At 34.5% G+C, this 22423-nt stretch overlaps 1 protein-coding gene across 6 annotated transcripts in view; it reads left to right on the top strand.

The window, feature by feature from the left end:
- The window catches only part of LOC145246074 (cilia- and flagella-associated protein 99-like), a 697934-nt gene that overhangs the window by 295834 nt on the left and 379677 nt on the right, over window positions 1–22423 (top strand). For 3 of the 6 annotated variants that reach the window (XM_080107923.1, XM_080107924.1, XM_080107926.1), the window contains one exon: window positions 20314–20451. The exons of 1 other annotated variant lie outside the window; for it this stretch is intronic. In XM_080107923.1, the coding sequence (XP_079964049.1) occupies window positions 20314–20451 (138 nt within the window). Of the gene's footprint in view, window positions 1–6285; window positions 6404–13190; window positions 13253–20313; window positions 20452–22423 lie in introns of those variants that run through there. 2 more of the 6 variants (XM_080107927.1, XM_080107925.1) reach the window with 2 other exon arrangements.

Below are 22423 nucleotides of genomic sequence, written 5' to 3'. Positions count from 1 at the left end.
GGAATTTAGCACAGAAATTTGAACGAAATCTATGATCGTATTGGAATCGGAAATTTAGAACAGAATTTTGAACGAAATCAGTGATTGTATTGGAATCGGGAATTTAGCACAGTAATTTGAACGAAATCAGTGATTGTATTAGACTCGGAAATTTAGAACAGAATTTTGAACGAAATCAGTGATTGTATTGGAATCGGGAATTTAGTACAGAAATTTGAACGAAATCAGTGATTGTATTAGACTCGGAAATTTAGAACAGAATTTAGGACGAAATCAGTGATTGTATTGGAATCGGGAATTTAGCACAGAATCAGTGATTGTATTGGAATCGGAAATTTAGAACAGAATTTTGAACGAAATCAGTGATTGTATTGGAATCGGGAATTTAGTACAGAAATTTGAATGAAATCAGTGATTGTATTAGACTCGGAAATTTAGAACAGAATTTAGGACGAAATCAGTGATTGTATTGGAATCGGGAATTTAGAACAGAATCAGTGATTGTATTGGAATCGGAAATTTTTACAAACAAGTCATCACTTATCAAGCCAAATGAGCCACACATCATCATCATCATCATCAGTTTAACGTCCTGGTATGTGTTGGACGGTTTTAAAAAATAACTTCTGTTGGATATATAGGCTGTGTTTGCCAAGAAATAATTATGACGGGAGCATATACCTTGTGACAAATGCAGGAAACGACAAAGTAATTATCAAATGTTCCAAAAGGGAAGGTTTTCTGTCTGGTGATGATGCTTTTTATTACTTATCTCTATTTGTAACGTGAGTTTTTCTTTTTAGTTTCTTTGAACATTGTAATGTCTGTATTTGTAACGTGAGTTTATTTATTTGTTTATTTATTTTTGTTCATTTTCTTTCTTTGAAGATTGTGATGTCTGTATTTGTAACGTGAGTCTCGTATTTTATTAATTTTTTTTTCAGTTTCTTTCTTTGTAGATTGTAACGCTGGGTATGAGGCAGCCAAACCAGCTGCCAACATTGCCCTGCTTTTTTTTATTAAAACCAGCCGAGAGCTCTTTTTAGTATCCTCGGTGTTCCCTTAAGTGCAATTGTATGGATCTCCTTTACACTTGGTTCACCAGGAATATTAGTAAGGTAGGACTTCAGGTTCTTCTTCATAAGCCCTGTGGCACCTATGATAACTGGTATGATTGATATCTCCCTAAGATTCCAGATTCTTTTCATATCATACATGAGACCTTGATATTTGGTCTGTTTCTCCCTTTCAGCTCTGTTCAGACCTCCATCATTAGGGACACTCACTTCAACCAAGGTTGACACTCTCTTATTTAGTGTCTATGCTTGTGTGCGCTGTGATCGTCTATCTATGTATGTCTATACATGGGGTCGTCCCCCTACTAGTGTGGGTGTGTATATGCATTTCAATAAAGTCGGCATACCTTTTCTTTTCCTGCTTCTGTTCTTGGTCCTTTCTGGAAGATGCTTTCCTGGTCCTTTCTGGAAGATGCTGAAAGAACATCTTACAAAAAAAAAAAAAAAAAAAAAAAAAAACACAACACCGAATTCTAGCCTGGCTTCTTTATTTCGTCTAACGAGTTACGAAGGGAGAAGGGGGAAGCATCGCATTTTCGACCACTTAGACTTTCTTGCGTTTTCTTTTTCTTCGGCGCATCTTCGCGTCTAACAAAAAAACATCCGCTTCGTCCGAACTCAGAAAACCGACTGCTTTTTTTCATGCGACCCCAAAAAGATCTCCCTTCTTTCTTCCTTCTTCATGCATCGTTTTTTCTTTCACACGAACTCATTCACCTTCGGTTATCATCGCTGACCTTAGCTACCCGTTTGGCATACGTCAACTTAACCTCTTGAACCGTTCTTAGCATTAACTAACCTGCCAGCAACTCCAATTTCCAACACGCCGGCGTAACCAGGACTACATTATATAACACATAGTGTTCCTCGTCTCTTGACTGGCAATCATTTCCGTCTCATAACCTCTATCCTCGAGTGATACTTGGCCCTGATAAGTAGTGGCAGTACTAATCAATTCCTACCACAAATCAATGCTAGTACTCCCATAGTGTCCCTCATCTCTCGACTGACAATCTTTCCATCTCATAAACCCTTATCCTCGATTGGCTTTTGATCTTGATAGATGGTGACCTAATCATAAACAAACAAAAAAATACACCAAGTCCTGAGTTTCGTTATAGAGACAAGTCGGATTTGTTGAGATAACTGTTTCTATTTTCTGTATGATCTGTAATCGCGTTGTGGGGGAAAAAATGGCGACAGTCTCGGATCATATATTAATGATTTTGTCCGCCTGTGTCGGAACGTGCACTAATATGGCTTATTTCGGTCCAACATTTCCTGCTTATTCAGTTCATTAAGTCTGAGAGCAAGCCATTTGTAAACATTGTCCTGATAACTGTTGCAAGTCCGAGCCCATTTTATTTGGACTTAATCATGCCCTCTAGGCAATTTAGACCAGACCATATTCAAAGCATCTCACAAATGACTGAACAGTTTCATATCTTGACTTATTATTATTCTGACTGTTTCTCTTTGAAGTTATAAATGTCCGCCAGTATTAATAATATTGTGTAACGTTTTAAATTTCTTTATATTCGTCTTAAAATTCTTTATACGTGTGTATTTTTTTATTATTCCTTATAGATGAATCCAACTTTCTTTCTTTCTTTCTTTTTTTTTTTTTTTTTTTTTTTTTTGAAGACTAAGACCTTTCTTGGAAATTTAGTATTAAGGTTTATTCAGGAGATAAATAATTTAAACACGAGAGAGAGAGAGAGAGAGAGAGAGAGAGAGAGAGAAAGAGAGAGAGAGAGAAGAGGAGAAAGAGAGAAACAGAGAGATACAGAGTGAGAGTGAGAGCGAGAGAGAAAAAGATAGGAGAGAGATAAAGAGAGAGAAAAAAAGAAAGAGAAAAAGAAAGAGAGATACAGAAAGAGAGAAAAATAGAGAGAGGGGGAGAGTGTGAGACAGAAAGAAAGTAGTATTCTTTTAACTAATTAGTTAACTATCTTATTAAAATTAATAAGGTAGACACAACGAACAGAAATATTGGGGGACATTTCACTCTTGACAATTAACAAAGTTTTCCTTTCAATAATTAGGTTGTCCAGAAAGTTCCAAGCGTTTTTAGGCACACAGAGAGGATAGAAATAATAAGATTTCTCCTTTCTTAGCAATATTTATCCAATGAAAATGGTCATGAACTGTACTTTTTGAAACTTCCAACTCTTATGCAAGTGTTCTAGTTGTGATATTTGGATTTTTTTTCAATTTTTATCTTCAAAATATCAATATCAAATTTTGAGGGTTTTCCACTGCAAAGATTTCACACATCTTCATGAGTGATGTTTTTCGTTTTAAATTTTGCAAACCACTTTCGAACAGTTTATTGTCCTATAGCATTGTCACCATACACCTCATGAATCAGTATGGCACAATCACGTTGATACACCGGTTCTCGCCAGATCACCAAAGTTAAGTAACGTTGAGCCTGGCCAGTACCAGATGGGTGACGATTTGAGAAGGCCAGGCGCTGTATGTACCTTCTGGGAAGGTTGGGCGTGAGGCCAGCACCCTCATCCTGTAAAAAGAACTTCTCGCTACAAAAGCATCTACAAAAGTTGTAGATGGCCTATGCCCCACCCCAGGGGCTGAAGGCTATGAATGGATGGACCTCACGAATCTGTTTGAAAGTTTTAGCAGCAGTTTCTCATTAAAAAAAAAAAAGAATAACTATCGAAACATGAAATTTGTTGCAACATAATTTTCTCACACCAAGGAAAGTGGTTAAAGACATGGACTGACGACCTAGGTGTTCCAAGTTCAAATCCAGTTTGTTCCACAAAAATCAATTTTACTTAGGATGTTGGCAACCTTCACGTGGTCTCTCGTGTAAGTATGCAGTGTCTTTTTAGAAACAATTCTGACTAGGAAAAATATCAGGGGAACCAATACTAACAATAGAATTTTCGGATTCATAAATGATGATGATGATGATGATGATGATTGTTTTTAACACCAAAGTCTGCTGCAAATTTTTTACTCAAAATTGCGATAAAATCAACTTAGCCCGCCCATTTGGCATAATGGTGAGAGTGTCGCTAATGGCCTGGGAGATCAGGGTTCAATCCTAGGTCATATCTAATTGAAGACTTCCATGCCCCTTGCTAAACAGTCAGCCTTATAAGCAGCATATCAAGAGCAAGTGGCGCCCATACATCTCGGTGTAGCAGCAAATAAAAAAGAAGGCTTTGGGTCGCCCTTGACTATAGTCGGCCACTTAGCTTTTAAGTTATCCTTTAAATTTATTCTACATGTAATAGAAACATAAAATCATAATGCATTAGTTTCGTCCAATTTTTTTTTTTTACCATTTAGCTAGGAGTAAAATGTAGTATCTGTTCTGATGCTACCCTTCATCTGTTCTGTCCTCGGTCAGAGAAGGAGACATCTTTCTAGACATTATTTTTGTCCCAGTCTGACCTTGTGTCTCACTCTGCCCTCGTGGGGAGGCAAGTAAATAGGGGCTCTTAACAGTTTGGAATTTCAGTAGACTAGAATACGGTCCATGGGTTTTACTTCCAGCAGCTTGTAACTCTCGCTTCCCTTATTTTGTCCTTTAGTCCTCACATTCCATGAACGATGTTTCTGACAAAGGGGGAAGAATTGCTGTTTTCTAGGCTTAAGTCTGTCTATCTAACACTTATCGTGGGTTTTTGAACTTGAAATACTGTTTTATTACGTTTTTGTTTTTTATTTAATTCCTTACATCAAAATAACTGCAAATTCTCATCCAACTTTCAGATTTTGTAATTATGCCCATATCCCTTTATTTTCCTTTAAAGTTGATAAGTTCATTTCCTTCTGATGAGTTAAGGACGGAATGAATTAAAACAACTGACATAATAAATTACATGAATGATTCTGCACTACCTGTAAATCAAACCTGTAACTCAGAAACCCTAATTAGTTCAGACAACCGGAAGTGGATCAGGTGCATTACTTATTGAACACCCCTCGTATCAGTCTTCACTTTCTATGAATAATGTTTCTGTCCGACAAAGGGGGAAGAATTGCTGTTGTCTGAATTTATCCATCTAGCACTCGGATAGTTTTTGAACTTGAAATAATGTTTTTTTTTATATATATTTTCTTAGCTCCTTACATCAAGTGGCTTCATGCTGTGTCCGGAGAAAATCCCATAAAAAATAAAAATTCCTATTCCACACACCACAATAAAAGGCATTGTCTGTTCATCTTTAATGTTGTCTTTTTTTCCAGATAATGTCAGGTCAACAATGCATATTCTCTCCTGATGATCCGACATTATCTGGAAACCAGAATGAAATAAGCAACAAGTGAAAACAGCCGATAAACTTAATCATATACAAGTCTACAAGGTGAGCTGTTTCTTCAAAGCAACAACATCTTCTGACGTTTCTGAATTTTTTGCGATGAAGATTGGTTATTTGTATAATTTGGATTCATCAGACTACTGTTCTCATCTTGAGTGTGATTTTCACAACGTTTCCCGAGTTCGACAATATACACCCGAAGAAGGTCGGAGGTCACATCGACCGAAATCTTGTGAAAGTAATACTCAAGATGAGAACAGTAGTGCGATGAATCGAAATAATACGAACAATATCTTCTGTTATTCGTTCTAATCGTCTAATCCGTTCTAAGCCCTATGACAAGATTCATTAAATTTTCCGATAAGGGTAACACCTGAATGAAATAAGAGCTAAATAAACAACACGCAACAAAGTCTGCATTCATTTTTGTTATTCAAGTGCAGGGGTCATGAGTATCAGATACTCAGTAAGGGGGCCACGGGTCATCAAAGGTTGAGAAATACTGTTGTAGATTGCTTTTCTCAAATTTCATAATAAATCCTACAAAGAAATTTACAATGAAAGTAAAAGTGATACTGGCACTATGATTTTCTTTTCATTGGTCACTTAAAAAGAAATCAACAGACAATATCAAATAATAACACTGAACTGGCTGTATAATATCTATATAAATAAATGAAATACTCCACAAGTGAAAACAGCCGATAAACTTAATTATATGCAAGTCTACGGCTAGTTTTTGAACTTAAAATTATGTTTTTTTATAGTTTTTTTTTTTTTTTTTTATTTATTTTTTTTTTTTTAGCTCACGCAGTGTCTGGAGAAAATTCCATAAAAAATAAAAATTCCTATTCCACACACCACAATAAAAGGCATTCTCTGTTCATCTTAATGTTGTCTTTTTTTCCAGATAATGTCAGGTCAACAATGCATATTCTCTCCTGATGATCCGACATTATCTGGAAACCAGAATGAAATAAGCAACAAGTGAAAACAGCCGATAAACTTAATTATATACAAGTCTACAAGGTGAGCTGTTTCTTCAAGACAAAAATATCTTCTGTTGGTCGTTCACTTCATAGTGAGTTTTTGCTACTGTTCTGATAACAAATATCATTCTTGAAGACGAATAACCCTCACCCGTTCATAATCTCTAAAAAAAAAAAAAAATCAGTAGCTGTATGTATGTGTGTGTCTGTAAATATTTAACCGATAAACTCTTAAACTACTGGTCAGATAACACTGGAATTAACACAAAATAGTAACGATGCATTAAGAACAGTTTATAACGAATAAAATCTTTGTTTGGATGGATGACTAACACATACAGAAATATGTTGGCAAATTGAAATGCAAAATGTTCATTTAAAATTGCTGGGATATTTATATTACTTTTGTGCATGTGCAAATTCATTCATAGCTGAAGTCATTTAATTTTAAATCTTTCTAATCTATCTGTCAATAGCTCAAACTGTAAGGAACGCAGCTAGAACACTGAATGTTTTGGTTTCAATTCTAGCTGATGGCAGTCAAGTTATTTTTATATTAATTTTTTGAAATCAATACTACATATTAGGTACAATATAATATTCAATAGCAGATTGGCTCTGTAATAATGAATTCGAAATTTGAATGAAATAAATTATATATGGCTGGGCAAGGTTATATATATATATATATATATATATATATATATATATATATATATATATAGGGAGAAAGAGAGAGAGAGAGAAAGAGAGAAAAAGAGAGAGAGATGTTATTTATTTGTTTTTGCTTTGTGATACGTTTTGAATGAAATTAAATTATTTATACGAAAGTGAATTTTTACCTAAATGCGAGTTGGGAATAATTTTCCCGTTTACCAATTTGGTACCCCCAAGCAAGGAGCGATATACGTATTGTTTTTAAAATATAATTATCCACTGACACGTGTTTCGTCGTCTATGGATCATCAGAGTGGCTGAATCCACCCCTCTCTCTCTCTCTCTCTCTCTCTCTCTCTCTCTCTCTCTCTCTCTTTATATATATATATATATATATATATATATATATATAAACACGTGTCTATTCAATACGTATTTTATTTTTAAATTTCAGTAAACGTTTCTAACACGGATATATAAAAACAACCCATATATATATATATATATATATATATATATATATATATATATATATATATATATATGCCTAGTGAGTGAGTAGTTAGTGAGGGAGAGGAGTGTATATATGATATAGTATAAAAAAGAGTTCCCATTTGGAATCGCCATCTATGTGTACCATTCATTAGGTTTGGCATTCTGCAAATTCTTTGACGCAAGCTGTGCTAAACTTGAATTCCTCGTTCTTTCATACGATAAGTATTAACATTTGAAGAATAATTATGTCAGCAATAAATAGATTATTAACTCCGTATTGTAAGAAAAGGTTAATGTAGCAATTAGGTTAATCTGTAAATGTGACGAATTAATATGATTCCAACTTTTATATATATATATATATATATATATATATATATATATATATATACATATATATATGGCAATTAAGCTGTACAGAATATTCCGCATTTCATTCTCGTGAAAATTCGTTAGGCATAAGCTAATGCCTAACGAATTCTCATGAGAATGAAACGCGGAATATTCTGTATAGCTTAATTGCCTTATATATTCTTATAAAACTTACTATGTATATATATATATATATATATATACATACGTAGTTTTTGTTGTTGATTTTTTAAGCGATATTAAGGTTAACGTCTCCACCTTGGAGATCCGGTGTTTTCTTAGAAAGTCGCTCATTTTTTATTGGGACGTATTTTTTATTTCTTTCTTTTAAAAGTAGTAATCTACGTACACGCATGTTTCAGGGTCCTACCCCTTTTCAGCATAGCTTGGCTGGTGTTAGAATTCGAACCCCGGACCTTATGTATTTCAGTCCAGCGCCTTAATCCATTATGCTATGATGGCATAGACAATATACTGTTTGGGTTTTATCGTTTATCTATTTACACACACATATATATATATATATATATATATATATATATATATATATATATATATATATATATATATATATATATATAATTATTTACTATAATAATTAAATACCTACAAACACTAGTGTTTCATCCTTTCGGGAATATTCAGTGCAGCGTCTCACGATTAACACCAGTCGATAGATTCGAACCCGGCAACACAAGCCACCTCTAGCTTGATTAATAAAAACCGTATCCGTTCGCCTACCATTAACTGCATGAAATAACGTTGAATTTAAACATTTTTATTTAAAAAAATTTTTTTACGTCAGACAGAGTGATCTAATCGTTATACGGTGATCTATGCATAAGAGCTAAATTGACCGACTGAATTCAACTGAAAGTGCTCAACGATAAGAAACGAGTTTCTTAAAGGGATTGACAGCGTATATATATATATATATTATTTTTTTTTCATTCTCATAAAAATTCTTCAAGCATAAGCTTATGCCTGACGAGTTCTCATGAGAATGAAACCCAGAATTTTCTGTGTAGCTTAATTGCGATATATATTTTTATAACTGACTACGTAGCTCTATCTACTGAGCACTGTTGAAGTAAATATTGAAAATTTACGCATACAATTATATTTTCATATATTAATTTATGTGATAAAATTAAGTAGTTATATATATATATATATATATATATATATATATATATATATATATATATATACATACATATATATATTAAAATATGAGTATCCACTGACATGTGTTTTGTCGTCTACGACTCATCAGAGGGGCTAGATTCAGCCACTCTGATGAGTCGTAGACGACGAAACACGTGTCAGTAGATAATCATATTTTAAAAATAATGCATATGCCGCTCCACATTTGGGGCTACCAAAATTGGTCAAAGGGAAAACTATTCCCAACTCGCATTTAGGTAGAAATGCACTTTCGTACATATAATAGTATTCATTCCAAAAGTATCACAAAGCAAAAACAAATAAGATAGATAGATAGATAGATAGATAGATAGATAGATAGATAGATAGATACGTGAAAATAAAAGAATTTAAAGCTGTAAATTAAAATTTACAATCGAATTTATTATTCGGCAGAATACTCCAGAAACAATTTTCAAAGTCCTTATTCTTTATTGAATTTAATGTTTTTCAACAAATGCAAAATGTTCACATTTTTAAAACTGTTAAACAAATTTTTTGTTAAGTATATTTTATGTTTCTTTCTTTTCAACCGCTTTATAATAAAAATATATAAAAAATTTTCTTATCAATTGATTTTTTATTGTTTAAGAGAACAATGAATGTGTCACATTTTTTAGCAGTTTCAAACAGTGAATGTGTAAAAGAAAATAGTTTAGAAGTTTTAAAATGTGAATATTTCACATATGTTAAAAAAAACACATTAAATTCAAACAATATAATAAGTACGAATCCAGACTATATTGTCGAAACATTTATTTTAAATCGGCGACGATCGTAATAGATTCCGGGCTTATTCTCGAGTTTACGCACACATTAACTTTTTTTTTTGAGGGAAGGGGTAAATTTGTATATTAGGTCTACCTCCACAATTTTATTTAGAATGATACTTTTTGAAGGTTTTCGACTATGCTGATTAAGAAAATCTCATTTAGATTTTGCAGAAACAAGTACTTATAAAGATACAAAGACCTGTAGTATGCACTGTAATTCACTGGCTGCCAGGTTTCTATGCACGCGCGGTAAACAAATCTACTTTTCCCTTACCGACACTGCAACCCCCAATTTTTTTAGCATTTGTGGGTGGTTATGCTGACAACGATTACCACGTTTAAATTTAGGGGGATGACTTTTTTCTTCACCCCCAAAAGGAGGTTGTCTACTCTTAAACCCGTTCTTTACATTGCGGATGTTAGGGGGGGGTCTATTCTGAATGTCGTTCTTAAGATCTGGAGGTTAGTGGTGTCTTTTCTGAAAACCGTTCTTAACATGGGGAGTTTCGGATGTATATTCCAAACGCCGTTCTTAACATGACAATACTCAAAGAAGTGAAGTGAAAAAAGTCGAAATTGTTTTGTTTTACACATTAAAAAAAAGACGACATAAAATGGGAATTTAATTTGATACTATTCGTGGAAGATTTGAAAAGAAGAGGAAGACTTGAACAACAAGCGGAAACAGCTAGGACTGCTACCACTGATTTCGATCACTTTAAACAGTTCACATACAGTGAGAATCCCTAACTTCTAAAACTTCTGTTTTTACTTTCCATTATTATTCTAATGAACCATTTTTTGTAATTTTATTAATTCATACTGATTTACACATTCCCGTAATTGTTTTTTTTTTTTAATTCAAACAGTGCCTACAGGTTATCACCCTAAATCACACTAATCGCTAGTGAAAGCCAGATTATTACATTTTGCCCACGGCTGCCATTGTCCGCTATTGTTCAGGGACGGCAGGGCCACCAACAATAACAACCGTATTCCACTTTTTTGCGAGGAGGGCAGGCTTCCACTGGGCATGGCGGTTAATGGGTCCTGCTAGTATATATATATATATATATATATATATATATATATATATATATATATATATATATATATATATATATAATTATTTTTTTACTATAATAATTAAATACCTACAAACACTAGTGTTTCATCCTTTTGGGAATCTTCAGTGGAGGGTGTCACGGTTAACACCAGTTGACAGATTCGAACTCGGCAACATGAGCAATCTCTGGCTCGAATAGCAAAGACCGTATCCATTCGGCTACCATTAATCGCATGAAATAACGTTGAATTTAAACATTTTAATTTTAAATGTTCTTTACGCCAGTCAGGCATATATATATATCGGGTGTCCCAATAAAATGTATACACTGTCCATCTCACAATAAAACCAACATTTATTATAAGAAAGAAAGGTTTTATACATCAAAATACTGTGCACAAATCTAGAAATCAGCTAATTATCGAAAGTGTTAAAATTATTGACCATTGTGGTTCATGAACAGCTGACAACGTTCACTGAATTAATCGAAAACGTTCATAATCAATTCAATTGGTATGTTGACACATCTTCTTTCAATAGTTGCTTTCAACTCATTCATTGTCGCTCATTTTGTGGTATGAACCCTGTGTTTAAAATGCTCCCCTCCCGACCCCAAAAAAAGAGAAAAATCCATGGGTTGGGTGTCAAATCCAGTAAGCGTAGACAGTACTCAATACTTCCTCTTCGTCCTAACGATCTGTTTCGCAGGTGACTATCAAGATATGCTCTTACGTAATGATGATCATGGGGAAGCGCTCCATCCTGCTGGAAGTGCCATTTTTTTTATTCCTAAGCATCTCTTGGCATAGCGTATTCATGTAGGAAGTTGAGATAATGTAAAGAGTGTATACATTTTATTAGGGCACCCTGTACATATATATTACCTCGCCCTAAACTAATTCTAATCCAACCCTAATATATTTGTTGCGACTCTCATTCTTCTGAAATTTGGAAAAATGAAATCATCTAAGATAAAATTTAAAAAATTTTGCAAATTGCAATGTAGGTTGGGGCATAGTGTTTTTGTTATTTATATTATTTCTTTCGGATTGTATTTCGAAAATATTTTTCTACAGTTTAACGATAGCTCAATTCCAGGCTAACAAAGATAAATTGAAAGATAAAATGACACGTTGTCAATTTATTTGGTGCCGTGACCAGGATTGTCCATTGTTTCTTTTATCATCATAACAAAACGAGAGATTTCACAGAAAGAGAGAGAGAGAGAGAGAGAAAAAAAAAGAGAGGGAGAGAGCTAATACTATGTAATAAACAATTCTTGAGTTTCTGAAACATTTCCAATCACATTGGCTGCATTTGTGGACAAATCAATTCTCGTGAAACGATGCTGTTAAGCTTTGAATTGTGCATGAAATAGGTCCCGGTTCTTTTCCTATGAGAGATAGGGAACATGCTGACCGAAGAAGGATTATGTTTTAATTGTTTCATGTAGAAAAATGCCGCTGGGGAAATGCTTTTATTTAAAGGCATTCATGTCTTCGTGTCAACTGAATGGTGTATGAATAGCAGCGTTGCTTCGTTGAATATCTCAAAGGTTCTTTAGAAATTCAATGTCAGTGTCCAGAGATTAAGAGAGGAAAGGGGAGAGAGAGAGCGCGCGAAGGAGAAAGCGAAAGAGAGTTTGATGTTATTGCAATAGAGGAAACAAAGAGAGAGGGAGAGAGAGGGACTGATGTTATTGCAATATTAGAAAGAAAGAAAGAAAGAAAGATAGATAGATAGATAGATAGATAGATAGATACATACATACATACATAGATGGGGAGGCTGATTTTATAGCGATAGATAGATAGATAGATAGGGAGGGGCAGACTGATGTTGTTGCAATAGAAGATATATATATATATGTGTGTGTGTGTGTGTGTGTGTGTGTGTGTGTGTGTGTGTGTGTGTGTGTGTGTGTGTGGAGAGAGTGAGAGAGAGGAAGAGAGAGAAGCTGATATTAAAATAGAAGAAACAGAGATAGATTGATTGATAGATAGATAGGTACATAGAGAGAGAGAGAGAGAGAGAGAGAGAGAGAAAGAGAAAGAGAGACTGATGTTATAGCAATAAAAGAAAGATAAAAAGAGAGATAGATAAGGATATATATATACATATATAGAGAGAGTGGGCGGCTGAAATTATTGCAATAAAAGAAATCGGTATATATATATATATATATATATATATATATATATATATATATATATATATGCATATATATATATATATAATTCCAGGTTAATATTTTCCAGAGCTAAAGTAACCAATGAAGTTTTAACGAGGTTAATACAAGAGTGCCCAATACCGAAGTAGGGTAAGATATACTTTTATTTTTTATCATATGCATTAATATGTTCTATACATTGATGAGCATGTTTCGGTCAGCCAGTTACAAGTAAACTGTTATATAAGCAATAATGCTTGAAGCGTTCTCTAGTTACTTGTAACTGGCTGATCGAAACATGTTCATGAATGTGTAGCAACCTAAAATATTTCAACTAAAAAAATCACATAAATCTTTATTCATATATACAGTTAAGTATGTTTATATATTTCTACATACAGCATTCACTCCTAATATCATCAACCGATCATTATTAATTTTAGAACACAGCTACTAGACATAAGTGAGGGTAATGTGGGCTATATCTAGTTTAACTTTATTTTAAAAAGGTTTAAAGAGACTGAAAGCCCATCATGAAAATTTAGATATTTCAGATTTTCGTGAAAGTTTTGTAATCGTATTACGCATCAATTAATACATTTTCCACATATTCATTTTATTATTATTTTAAATAATTGGAGGGTTATAATATAGGCATAACCTCCCATTTGAAAATTCAATTATTTCAGATTTACATTAAATTTGTATCAAATGCATTTAACACCAATAAAAGAAAAATTCCCTGAATATAAATTTCTTCTGAATATCCCTTAAGCTTAAGCCTTATACAGTTTCCATACTGAAAATTATGTAATGGATTTCGATCAGTATTAAAGCAAAAATTCTAGACATGAGGTTTAATCGCATTATATCTTGATTGCAATCTTCCTAAAGGGACATAAAAGTGGTGGAAACTGATCCGTTCGAAGAATTAATTTATCCATTCTGAGACAGATATTTTCCTAGTCTAATATATTTATGATAAGTAAAATACACAGCCATAGTAATAATACAGATATAATTAGGAAAGGTAAAAATCGAAAAAAATGTAACTGCAAAATAAGGGGTGATTGCCATCTATAAAATAACTGTTTTGAAGCATAACTTATCAAACCTAAATATATACCATCACAAATCTGAATAATAAAAAAAATATTATATAAGGGAAATTGCATTAGGTTAAAAAATATTATAATCACAAAAATACAATTATTTATAAAAGTGTATATACATCATTATCAAACTGTTTTGAGGGATTTAAGGATAGGGGATGATATTTAGGCAATCTATGTAGTTAGCAGTAAGAAATTAGAAATGTTAATGTTTAAAGATTTCAAAAAATCATACTTAATTGTAAAAGTGAAAGAGTTACAAACTGTAAACAGAATAAAATATACTTTAATATAATTAATTAAAAAAATACAACTAATGTGTTTTAAAAACGTGTATAAGTCAGTTCATAAGTTTTGCAAATCTGAGATAGAAGATCGTGGTGGTCAACGTTCTGTAATGTTGTTGTTCTCTCTAACGGACCCAAAACGTTGTATGTAGAGACAGTCGTAAAGGAAATGAGACTTGAACACAAACTTTTCTTGGTCAAGAAAAAAGCATTTATTTTGTTGATGTCACGTACCCAACACAGCTGGCTGTCAATTTACAGCACATGCATACTTATGCCATAAATCTATCTGGCACGATGACAATTTCCACAAAGTTCGACTCAAAATTGTTATTAGGAGAGAAAAGACTTGCGCTGCTCACCAAGCATAACTTGCCAATCATCCTGCCTGATTTTCTTTTTCTTCTCTTTGTCTTTCTCCTTTCTTGCTCAATCGTCATATATGCATTTGAGTCCATGACGTCATGCTCACGCCATGCCCCCAAATGCTGACGTGACTATGTTACAATTCGCTTTGAAAACAGAAACCTTGGTTCTAATGTTAATACTTGAATAGAAATAAATTTTAGCCTTCATATTTCTGTATATAATTAATTACTTTAATTGGCATTTCTAGAAAGAAAAGACACATTCAAACATGCAATTAATGCTTGTCTTCTTTTGATATTTTTTGTAATTTTTTGTTACATTTCTCCCCCCACCCCACCCCACTTCTCCTTCTCTTGTCTTTACTGACTAACAATGCCTCATCTGTATAATATTTTCTCATGTTTGCTATTCATTTCATCATCTTCTAAAAGAGATGGCTGGAAGCCAAGAAACAATTAATCAAATTTCGAAACATAGCCACAAATTATTTTAATTGAGCTAGACTTCAATAATCAAGATAATATCTGAAGAAAAAAAAATCAGAAATTAATTGATTATTATTCAAAATCATACGATTAATGGCATTGATATGGTTGAAAATTTGGACACGAGTTATTTCAATTATATTCATTTGGCATGCTGTTTTTTTTTGTTTTTTTTTAATATTAAGATCATAATTTATCAAGACTACGGGTCACTCGAGATTAAAGGTTAATCAGATGGGAATGATTGCCAACCTAAAGTTTTTTTTTTTTTCCTGAAAATCGGTCTAAACAAATCATGAAGCCACTTAATATAAACAGCTAACGAAAATGAAAGACGAGTATTGCAAAGATCAAAGACATGGGATGCTTATCATGATATTTTGGGAGTTTGGGATTGGTTCACAGATTCCAATTTCGGGTGCGACAACCATTATTTTCCTGTTGATGTTCGCCTATCACTGTGAAGTTGAGAACAAAGAGTTTGGTAAGATTTGAAGTCAGACTGTTAGAATCAAATTGTTTTAAACTGTGATTAATCAAAAGACAATCTAAAAATTGCACAACTAAAATGAGACAAAAGACAGACAGACAAAAATTAAACGTTTTTTGTTTTTTATCTTAACCCTAGTCTAACCCTAAACTAATCTTGAACTAACTCTAAAGAAATCCTGACCTAACCCTAAACTAATCCTTACCTCACCCTAAACTAATTCTAATCTAACTCCAAACTAATCTTAACCTAACCCTAAACTAATCCTTACCTAACCGTAAACAAATCCTAACCTAACCCTAAACTAATTCTGACCTAATCATAAACTAATCCTTACCTCACCCTAAACTATTTCTAACCTAACCCTAAACTAATCCTTACCTCACCTTTAACTATTTCTAACCTAACCCTAAACTAATCTTAACCTAACCCAAAACTAATCCTTACCTAGTTGATTTTTAACAGGATTAAATGAAACAAGCTATTTTTACCTCAATTCGTAACTGAACCCAGATCAACTTCTAGATCAACTATATTTTAACTGATCCCAAGAAATTGGCAAGAAACAATATCAGAATAGAAGGTGGTGTCATCAGCATAAATTTTAATTTTCTGAAAGGTCATTTATCTAGAGAAGAAACAGTGTTGGGCCTAGAATAGAGTCCTGAGGAGTATTGATAGGGGGAAAAATGAATATACTCTATCAATAGTAACTCGCAAGATTTGATCAAAAAGAAAACACCTAATAATGTCAAGAACATCGAGGTTTAAGTAGAAGGCAAACACTCTGTCAAACGCTTTCGAAATGTTAAACATAATGACCCCACCCTCACCGATCCGTTCAGTTACAACAGTTAATAAATCTTTTTTCTGTTGTAAATTCTTGACAGTCACCTTACGATTTAATCCATTTACAAGTTAACTTTTCATCTGCGCTTCTCGCCTCCTGCTTGGATAAACCCTTCGGCATGTGCCGGTTGTTTATCTAAACAGTCAGAAAAGGCCGAACGAAAAGTCGGTTTCGTCTAGTTCAAACCCAATATCTGTACGACCGTCTCCTTGTAGGAAGATGATATTTTAGAAAAGAATAGAAAAAGAAAGGAAAGCAACAAAGATGCGGGAGAGGGGGGGGGTAGGGTTAAATCGAACAAAGCAACAACAGTAAAAGAGATATTCTAACGAATAAAACATCTGGGATAAGTTTATGCGTAGGTAAAAAACAAAACTGACGCCATCTTTCTTGGCATTCTTCTTTTGGAATGCTGCCAGTATCAATATTGTTCGTTTAGATATGATAAAAAAAAATATATTTACAATTTTTTTTTTCAAACAAAACCAATAATCTTAAAATTCTAAGTGAAATTTTACCAAACGTTACACATAAATACGGTATCTTGTATTGTAAGCTGTTGTACGGCTAATCACGCTGGCACACCGGTTACCGCTGGATCACCGAAGTTAAGCAAGGTTGAACCTGATCAGTACTAAATGTGTGACCATTTGGGACTTCCAGGTGCTGTATATGCTCTCCGCTTATCTCGGCATTGTTTCCAGTCGTTCTGCCACTGGACTCAAACAGTGCCGATTCAGGAGGTGTGGTTGGAGATTGTGCAACTCTTGCTTCACAATTACATACACAACTGCAACTACAGGAGGTATCCTTTGTCTTTCGAGACTGAATAGAGACATTGATGTAAGCTGTCCCTCTCTATATCTGCGGTAAGTGTATAGCTGTTGTGTAACATAGTCGTTACATGTCAACACTTGGGACCCACACATTGTGTGGAGACAGTCACAAGGAAACAAAAACAAGGACTTTTTTTCTTTCAGTTTAAAAAAGACAGATATTTATTTACAGGTACTTCCATTATAACACCTTGTCTCTTGTTCAAAGATCTTCTTGTACTCCAATGTGCTTAACAAGACTCTATCATGTTGAACATATGGTACTCTGTCTTTGTTTGGCCATGTTTAGGACACGTCTTTCCCTGTTGCTCTCGGGCCATGTGTGTAACATGTCTATTTCTGTCCTTCTCGAGCCACGTTTTTTTTTTATAATCATATTCTTTTCTTATTCCTTGCTGTGACGTCACCTCGCACACGGCTCGGTCATTTGTATATGTTGACTGTCGTACAGCGGCTGCCGCTGCTGCCATACACACTTTGTTACAGTTGTGTCGAAAGCGTCATTCAACTAGTCCTCTCTCGTCTAACTACAGTGCAATTATAGATGCATTTCTCATATCAAAGGCCATAAATGACCAAGTTCTCTCTGATTCTCTCACCTCTGATCTTGATCATATAATGTAATGGGGAAAGAGGTGGCTGGTTAATTTTAATGCATCTAAAACCAAGCTTCTATTTTTCCATTATAAACACTCTGATCCCCATCTAGCATCAATCGAAATGAATTGCTCTCGTCTTGGGGAGGCTCCATGTTTTGACAAGCTTCCAGGTCTAAACTTTACTCCTGATGTAGGAGATGGAACACGTACATCAAGTCTGTTGCCAAGGTTGCTTGAAAAAATGATGGGATCATTCTACCGCTCCAGTAGATATCTCACTGATGATGCAATTCTCTACTTGTATAAAAGCCAAATACGTCCAAGGATGGAGTCCTGTTGCCACATCTGAGCAGGAGCTGCTAGAAACACATTATCCTTCCTTGACAGAGTTCAAAATAGACTTTGTAGCCTAGTAGGGGATGCCCTTTTCTCTTCCCTGTAACCTCTTTTTTCACAGAAAGGTTGCAAGCTTATCTCTACTTTATCGTTATTTTTATAGCAAGTGCTCGTCTGAGCTCCAATCTATGCCCCCCCCCGTCCTGACTTTCACGAAAAACACTCGTCTAACTGAAACCACTATCAATAATTTTCCCCACTCTTTATCTGTGCCTAAGCCTAAACATAGATTCCAAGAACATAGCTTCTTTCTTAGAACTGTACGCTTGTGGAACGCCGTTCCATTTGCTTGCTTTCCAACTGACTACAATATGGTCGTCTTCAAGTCCAACATAAACAAGTTCTTGATGAGCCATCCTCTTAAGCAATCCAATTTACCAAATTTCCACAACTATCGATTACTACGACATGTTACCTTTGACCACTGTACACTCATTAACCTTTATCCTCGAGTGTCTCCGGGCCTTGATAAGTGGTGACTCCTTTGTAAAAAAAAAAAAAAATGAAAAATCTGTACTGTGAAATCTGATCAAACCGAACACATTAATTTCAAATCTTCATTAAATGTGATATGTATGTATTACTTAATTATTAAACAAGATTCGCTCGATTTAAATTTCATTTTAAAAGCCCTTAAGTTTATATTTTTTTACAAGGCAGATACCACTTATCAAGACCTGACGGCCACTCGAGAATGAGGGTTAATGAATGTAAAGTGGTAGTGCAATAACCATTAATGGCATAAGTTGTGTAGAAGTTGATTATTTAAAGGGACAGCTCCATAAGAACTTGTTTGCATTAGACTTGAAGGCTACGATATTGAACAATGGAATAATGTTCCACAGGTGGGAAGTTGTAGGAAAGAAACTTTGTTCATGGAAGGTTTTCCTGTAAAGGAAAATTAAGAAGCTAATGAAAAAATTAAAAAAAGATTTTAGTGAGTGGAATTTCGAAACAGGGATTTGATTCAACGACCAAGCCCAACAAATCAGAGGATTTACTAAAAACACTACATTTGTCCAGCATAGAGGTCATCCTGAGTACAAATCGACTACACTGGTATGATCATGTGACGCATTCATCACCATCGGTAAAACGTTGCAAAAGCATTGAATTTCTTGAAAATTTGGAAACAAATGATTCGACAATCGTGAAGACATGAAAGTAAATCTATTGTTTGTCGACCTGATCCTCTCTCTCTCTCTCTCTCTCTCTCTCTCTCTTTCTCTCTTTCTCTCTCTCTTTCTCTCTTTCTCTATCTCTATATATATATTTATTTCTCTCTCTCTCTATATATATATATATTTCTCTCTCTCTCTCTCTCTCTTTCTCTCTTTCTTTCTCTCTATCTCTTCCTTTTTCTTTCTCTCTCTCTCTCTCTCTCTCTCTTTCTGTCTCTGTCTCTCTCTATATATATATATTTCTCTCTCTTTCTATTTCTCTCTCTCTTTCTCTGTCTCTCTCTTCCTTTTTCTTTCTCTCTCTTTCTTTCTTTCTCTCTCCCTCTCTCTTTCTCTTTCTCTCTCTTTCTTTCTCTTTCTCTCATTCTCTCTCTCTTTCTCTCTCTCTCTTCCTTTCTCTCTCTCTCTCTTTCTCTCTCTCTTTCTCTCTCTCTCCTTTTTTTCTTTCTCTCTCTCTCTATCTCTTAACCCTTATCACACAGGGGAAAACATAACATTAAATGCATAGAACATCTTTCAAGAAGTGCGTGTCTGTCAGCGGGCGTTTTCATAATTTTTTTCATTTTTGTTTTCCATGACTGACTCTGCTTCGTTCCTTCCACGCAGGGCGTCCATCCACCTGCTGCACGTATGGACAGAGAAGCGAAGGCCCTTCTCTCACACTGCACGGCCCTGCTGGACACGTACAATGCTGGTTTTGAAGACATTGAAGAACATGCAGCAAATTATCTCGACCAGAAACAGGCAAGTCTCACATTTTCTTTTGTTGTTGACAAACATTGGATCAAACGAGATACGGAATTAAGTGTGTTTTTCTTTTATTCTTCGCCGGCTTGATTGATCCGAACATGACAAATGATGAACCTCTGCCTTTCCTCCACCTCTCTTTCTCGTTCTTTACATTTCTGCCTCCACCTTTTTTTTAGTTTTCTTCTTCTTCTTCTTCTTCTTCTTCTTCTTCTTCTTCCGCCTCCTCTCCCCTCTCTCTTTGTCTTTTTCTGGCCTAGGAATTTAGTTCCTTGCTAATTGAGTAAAAAGTGTCTTTGTGGCGGTGTTTGAATTCTTAGACCAACAGCAATGGTCACTTCCTGCACGGATTGGAAAATTAGAACTTGACGCAAGTCGAAGGCATGAAACACTAGTGTCTGTAGTGTGTGTGTATACGTCAAGTTTTAATTTTCCAATCAGTGCAGGAAGTGACCATTGCTGTTGGTCAAAGAATTCAAACACCGCCACGAAGCTACTTTTTACTCAATTAGCAAGGAACTAAACCCCTAGGTTGAACGATGTCAAAACATCATTAATTCACCATTCGCACAGCAGCAGCCGTATAGCGTAATGGTTAGAAGCTTTGACTGTTATTTGGGCGGTCGGGTTTCGATCCTGGCTTGAGGTAGTTGCCTGTCTAGCCGCACTGATGAGCTGTGATACAGTGAAACAGTACTTATATGGATGACTTTATATATACAGACACACACAGTGTAACCCAGATATAAAAGACTTTTTTTTCTTTTTTTTTTTACATAGGCATCACCACATTATCAAGGCCAAGAGGCCACTCAAGGATAAGGGTTAAAGAGTGTACAGTAGAAATTGGACAATATAGTAATCATTAGTAATGAAAATTTGGTAAATTTGATAACTTATATAGAACGGCTCATCAAGAACTTATTTACGTTAGACTTGAAGACAACCATATTGTACTCAGCCGGAAAGCAGGAAAACGGAAGACAATTCCACAGGCGTGCAGTTCTAAGAAAAAAGCTTTGTTCATGGAATCTACGTTTAGGTTTAGGCACAGATAAAGAGTGGAGGGAATTATTGATAGTGTTTACAGCTAGACGAGTTTTTCTTGTGAAAGTTTGGCGAGAGGGGACCATAGATTGAAGCTCAGTCGAAAACTTTCCATGAAAATAACGATACATCAGAGACAAACTCGCAACATCTCTTCTGTGAGATAGAGGTTGCAAGAAAGAGAAAAGGACATCTCCTACGAGGCTACGAAGTCTATTTTGAACTCTATCAAGGCAGGACAAGTCCTTTCTAGCAGCTCCTGCCCAGATGTAAAGACTTCAATTGGCCTGCGGCTCTCTTATATCCGTGTTTCTTATATCCGGTTTACCCTGTACATTAATACAGGCTCTTATTTGGGACCAGAGAAAATCTCTCTTATATCCATTTTTAAAAAATTATTATTCGGGTCTCTTATATCTGGGTTAAATTGTATATATATATATATATATATATATATATATATATGTATATATGTGTGTGTGTGTGCGTGTGTGTACTAGCAGATCGTTCAACGTTACCCAACGTTGCTTGGCAGTAGAATTTGCTTAAATATTAAATTTTAATTTATGCAACTGATAAAAGGATTAATTCTCTATTGAATATTATAATGTACCCAATATATAGTAGTGGTTTCAAAAGTTTTTTAAAAATATATGATTTGGATGCCATCAGCTAGAATCGAAACCAAAACATATAGCTCTCCAGCCTTATTCATTACCATCAGAGTAAAATTCATATGCATGTCAAAACTTTAAAAATTAACGTAGTATAAATATATATTTACGCATGCGTAGATTTTAAGGCAACTTACCCTGCCAAGTTCTAATTTTCCAATTTTGACTCCTTAGCAGCTATTTTTACCGGCTAAAAACAGAATCGAATTTGTACCACAGGTCCAAATTTATCATATATCAAGTTTCAA

Source organism: Euprymna scolopes, chromosome 23 (genome assembly GCF_053919585.1).
Source record: "Euprymna scolopes isolate OS-2025 chromosome 23, ASM5391958v1, whole genome shotgun sequence".
In the NCBI taxonomy this organism is placed as follows: Eukaryota; Metazoa; Mollusca; class Cephalopoda; order Sepiida; family Sepiolidae; genus Euprymna; species Euprymna scolopes.
Note: the sequence above shows the minus strand (reverse complement) of the source record. Positions and strands in the feature narration are given on the sequence as shown.